The sequence below is a fragment of the Sander vitreus genome, chromosome 23 (genome assembly GCF_031162955.1).
Source record: "Sander vitreus isolate 19-12246 chromosome 23, sanVit1, whole genome shotgun sequence".
In the NCBI taxonomy this organism is placed as follows: Eukaryota; Metazoa; Chordata; class Actinopteri; order Perciformes; family Percidae; genus Sander; species Sander vitreus.
The window spans coordinates 23,244,664-23,249,663 of NC_135877.1; the positions used below are offsets into that span (position 1 = coordinate 23,244,664).

Consider the following 5,000-nt stretch of genomic DNA (forward strand, 5'->3'; position numbering starts at 1 on the left):
CTTTCTCTGTCTGTCTGTCTGTCTCTCTCCCTCCCTCTCTGTCTGTCTGTCTCGCTCTCTCTCTCTGTTTCTCTCTCTGTCTGTCTGTGTCTCTGTCTGTCGCTCTCCCTCCCTCTCTGTCTGTCTGTCTGTCTCTCTCCCTCTCTGTCTCTCTCTCTCTTTCTCTCTATCTTCCCCTCTCTCTTAGCATGATAAAATCCATACATCTGCAGGTACTACTTGGGTGACCGTCTGCTGGCTCAGGGGAACGTGTGGTTGGAGAGCGCCGTGATCGATCACATCGGCAGCTGCTTCCCGAGTCGCTTCCCTCAGCAGATGCTGAAGAACCTGAGCGAGTCGGCAGAGCTGCAGCAGGAGTTCCACCTGTACCGCCTGCAGCAGCTGGACCGCTGCCTGCAGGAGCACGACCAGGTCAGGGTCTAGAACACACAACACGCCTTTAATACAGGACATATCTCAGGTCAGGGTCTAGAACACGCCTTTAATACAGGACATATCTCAGGTCAGGGTCTAGAACACACACCTTTAATACAGGACATATCTCAGGTCAGGGTCTAGAACACACAACACGCCTTTAATACAGGACATATCTCAGGTCAGGGTCTGGAACACAAAACAAGCCTTTAATACAGGACATATCTCAGGTCAGGGTCTAGAACACACAACACGCCTTTAATACAGGACATATCTCAGGTCAGGGTCTAGAACACACAACACGCCTTTAATACAGGACATATCTCAGGTCAGGGTCTAGAACACACAACACGCCTTTAATACAGGACATATCTCAGGTCAGGGTCTAGAACACACAACACGCCTTTAATACAGGACATATCTCAGGTCAGGGTCTAGAACACACCTTTAATACAGGACATATCTCAGGTCAGGGTCTAGAACACACAACACGCCTTTAATACAGGACATATCTCAGGTCAGGGTCTAGAACACACCTTTAATACAAGACATATCTCAGGTCAGGGTCTAGAACACACCTTTAATACAGGACATATCTCAGGTCAGGGTCTAGAACACACCTTTAATACAGGACATATCTCAGGTCAGGGTCTAGAACACACAACACGCCTTTAATACAGGACATATCTCAGGTCAGGGTCTAGAACACACAACACGCCTTTAATACAGGACATGTCTCAGGTCAGGGTCTAGAACACACCTTTAATACAGGACATATCTCAGGTCAGGGTCTAGAACACACAACACGCCTTTAATACAGGACATATCTCAGGTCAGGGTCTAGAACACGCCTTTAATACAGGACATATCTCAGGTCAGTGTCTAGAACACACCTTTAATACAGGACATATCTCAGGTCAGGGTCTAGAACACACAACACGCCTTTAATACAGGACATATCTCAGGTCAGGGTCTAGAACACGCCTTTAATACAGGACATATCTCAGGTCAGGGTCTAGAACACGCCTTTAATACAGGACATATCTCAGGTCAGGGTCTAGAACACGCCTTTAATACAGGACATATCTCAGGTCAGGGTCTAGAACACACAACACGCCTTTTAATACAGGACATATCTCAGGTCAGGGTCTAGAACACACCCTTTAATACAGGACATATCTCAGGTCAGGGTCTAGAACACGCCTTTAATACAGGACATATCTCAGGTCAGGGTCTAGAACACGCCTTTAATACAGGACATATCTCAGGTCAGGGTCTAGAACACACAACACGCCTTTAATACAGGACATATCTCAGGTCAGGGTCTAGAACACGCCCTTTAATACAGGACATATCTCAGGTCAGGGGTCTAGAACACACCTTTAATACAGGACATATCTCAGGTCAGGGTCTAGAACACACAACACGCCTTTAATACAGGACATATCTCAGGTCAGGGTCTAGAACACGCCTTTAATACAGGACATATCTCAGGTCAGGGTCTAGAACACACACGCCTTTAATACAGGACATATCTCAGGTCAGGGTCTAGAACACGCCTTTAATACAGGACATATCTCAGGTCAGGGTCTAGAACACGCCTTTAATACAGGACATATCTCAGGTCAGGGTCTAGAACACACAACACGCCTTTAATACAGGACATATCTCAGGTCAGGGTCTAGAACACACAACACGCCTTTAATACAGGACATATCTCAGGTCAGGGTCTAGAACACGCCTTTAATACAGGACATATCTCAGGTCAGGGTCTAGAACACGCCTTTAATACAGGACATATCTCAGGTCAGGGTCTAGAACACAGCCTTTAATACAGGACATATCTCAGGTCAGGGTCTAGAACACGCCTTTAATACAGGACATATCTCAGGTCAGGGTCTAGAACACACAACACGCCTTTAATACAGGACATATCTCAGGTCAGGGTCTAGAACACACAACACGCCTTTAATACAGGACATATCTCAGGTCAGGGTCTAGAACACACGCCTTTAATACAGGACATATCTCAGGTCAGGGTCTAGAACACACAACCCGCCTTTAATACAGGACATATCTCAGGTCAGGGTCTAGAACACACAACACGCCTTTAATACAGGACATATCTCAGGTCAGGGTCTAGAACACACAACACGCCTTTAATACAGGACATATCTCAGGTCAGGGTCTAGAACACACACGCCTTTAATACAGGACATATCTCAGGTCAGGGTCTAGAACACACACGCCTTTAATACAGGACATATCTCAGGTCAGGGTCTAGAACACACAACACGCCTTTAATACAGGACATATCTCAGGTCAGGGTCTAGAACACACAACACGCCTTTAATACAGGACATATCTCAGGTCAGGGTCTAGAACACACAACACGCCTTTAATACAGGACATATCTCAGGTCAGGGTCTAGAACACACAACACGCCTTTAATACAGGACATATCTCAGGTCAGGGTCTAGAACACGCCTTTAATACAGGACATATCTCAGGTCAGGGTCTAGAACACACAACACGCCTTTAATACAGGACATATCTCAGGTCAGGGTCTAGAACACACAACGCGCCTTTAATACAGGACATACCTCAGGTCAGGGTCTAGAACACACAACACGCCTTTAATACAGGACATATCTCAGGTCAGGGTCTAGAACACACAACACGCCTTTAATACAGGACATATCTCAGGTCAGGGTCTAGAACACACCTTTAATACAGGACATATCTCAGGTCAGGGTCTAGAACACACAACACGCCTTTAATACAGGACATATCTCAGGTCAGGGTCTAGAACACACAACACACCTTTAATACAGGACATATCTCAGGTCAGGGTCTAGAACACACAACACACCTTTAATACAGGACATATCTCAGGTCAGGGTCTAGAACACGCCTTTAATACAGGACATATCTCAGGTCAGGGTCTAGAACACGCCTTTAATACAGGACATATCTCAGGTCAGGGTCTAGAACACGCCTTTAATACAGGACATATCTCAGGTCAGGGTCTAGAACACGCCTTTAATACAGGACATATCTCAGGTCAGGGTCTAGAACACACCTTTAATACAGGACATATCTCAGGTCAGGGTCTAGAACACACAACACGCCTTTAATACAGGACATATCTCAGGTCAGGGTCTAGAACACACAACACGCCTTTAATACAGGACATATCTCTGGCTGCCTGCAGGAGCAAGACCAGGTCAGGGTCTAAAGTCCGAGACACACCGAGCCGATTATCGTCCGTCTGGCAGTCTGGCGAGGTCGTGACTCGCGTCTGTTCGATGCCGTCGTCCGTCGGAGGAGTCGTCGGCCTTCATTTTGGCCCATTTGACATACCGAATCGGAAGCTGACGTTTAAGCTTCAGTGCCAAATGATGTCTTTACACATTGGGACAGATTTGGGTCTTACTGTGCTGAAAGCTGAGTTTGGTCTGAACATTTTGATGTTGAACACATTGGGATCCGTTTCATGCAAATACCCTAAAAAGGTGACTTTAAGAAGATGTGTAAGAATGCCCTCAGACCTCAGAGGGTTAACCAAAGTCCCGTATATCTTCACCTCTTTAACCAGGTTTGTGGTTTAAAGGTGTCTGAGTTTGTCCTTCTGTTGTTCCCGTAGATGATGGAGGAGGAGTGGGCCGAGACCGAGGAGGAGGCGGAGGTCCAGGTTCTGGTTCTGTCTCCCCGCTGCTGGGCCGTGTCCTCGCTCTGCTTCCTGGAAGAACCCGCAAACCACTTTCCAGCTGAGCTGTGCTCCTACCTGAACCAGTTCACCCAGTTCTACACGCACAGTCAGTACACGCTGAGAACAGTGGCACCGTTTCTCAGATATTCAGACTTTTTGTTTCTAAAATGATCATGTCTCTGTGTCTGTGTGTGTCTGTCTGTGTGTCTGTCTCTGTGTGTGTCTGTCTCTGTGTGTGTCTGTCTCTGTGTGTGTGTCTGTCTGTTTCTGTGTTTGAATGTGCGTGTGTCTTTGTGTGTGTGTTTTTCTGTGTGTGTCTGTGTGTGTGTGTGTGTGTGTGTGTCTGTCTCTCTGTGTGTGTGTGTCTGTGTGTCTCTGTCTGTCTGTGTGTGTGTATCTGTCTGTGTGTGTGTGTGTGTCTGTCTCTCTGTGTGTGTGTGTCTGTGTGTCTCTGTCTGTCTGTGTGTGTCTGTGTGTGTGTCTGTCTCTGTGTGTGTCTGTCTCTGTGTGTGTCTGTCTGTGTGTGTCTGTCTGTCTCTGTGTGTGTCTGTCTCTGTGTGTGTCTGTCTCTGTGTGTGTGTGTCTGTCTCTCTCTGTGTATCTGTCTCTGTGTGTGTGTGTGTGTGTGTGTGTGTCTGTGTCTGTGTGTGTGTGTGTGTGTGTGTGTGTGTCTGTCTCTCTGTGTGTGTCTGTGTGTGTGTCTGTGTGTGTGTGTGTGTGTGTGTGTCTCTCAGGTCAGTCCATGTACGGTCTGAGCCACTCTAAGCCCCGGCGTCTCCAGTGGACGTGGCTGGGTCACGCTGAGCTGCAGTTCGGCTGCTGGACGCTGCACGTCTCCACGCTGCAGATGTTCATCCTGCTGCAGCTCAACAGC

At 47.4% G+C, this 5,000-nt stretch overlaps 1 protein-coding gene across 4 annotated transcripts in view; it reads left to right on the plus strand.

Annotated features, from left to right (window-relative positions):
• cul9 (cullin 9) overlaps positions 1-5,000 on the plus strand; it is a 70,881-nt gene that overhangs the window by 40,148 nt on the left and 25,733 nt on the right. For all 4 annotated transcript variants that reach the window (XM_078242854.1, XM_078242855.1, XM_078242856.1 and 1 more), the window contains 3 exons: positions 213-411; positions 4,061-4,232; positions 4,861-5,000. The exon at positions 4,861-5,000 is cut by the window's right edge and continues 6 nt beyond it. In XM_078242854.1, coding sequence (XP_078098980.1) covers positions 213-411; positions 4,061-4,232; positions 4,861-5,000 — 511 coding nt within the window. The remainder of the gene's footprint in view (positions 1-212; positions 412-4,060; positions 4,233-4,860) is intronic.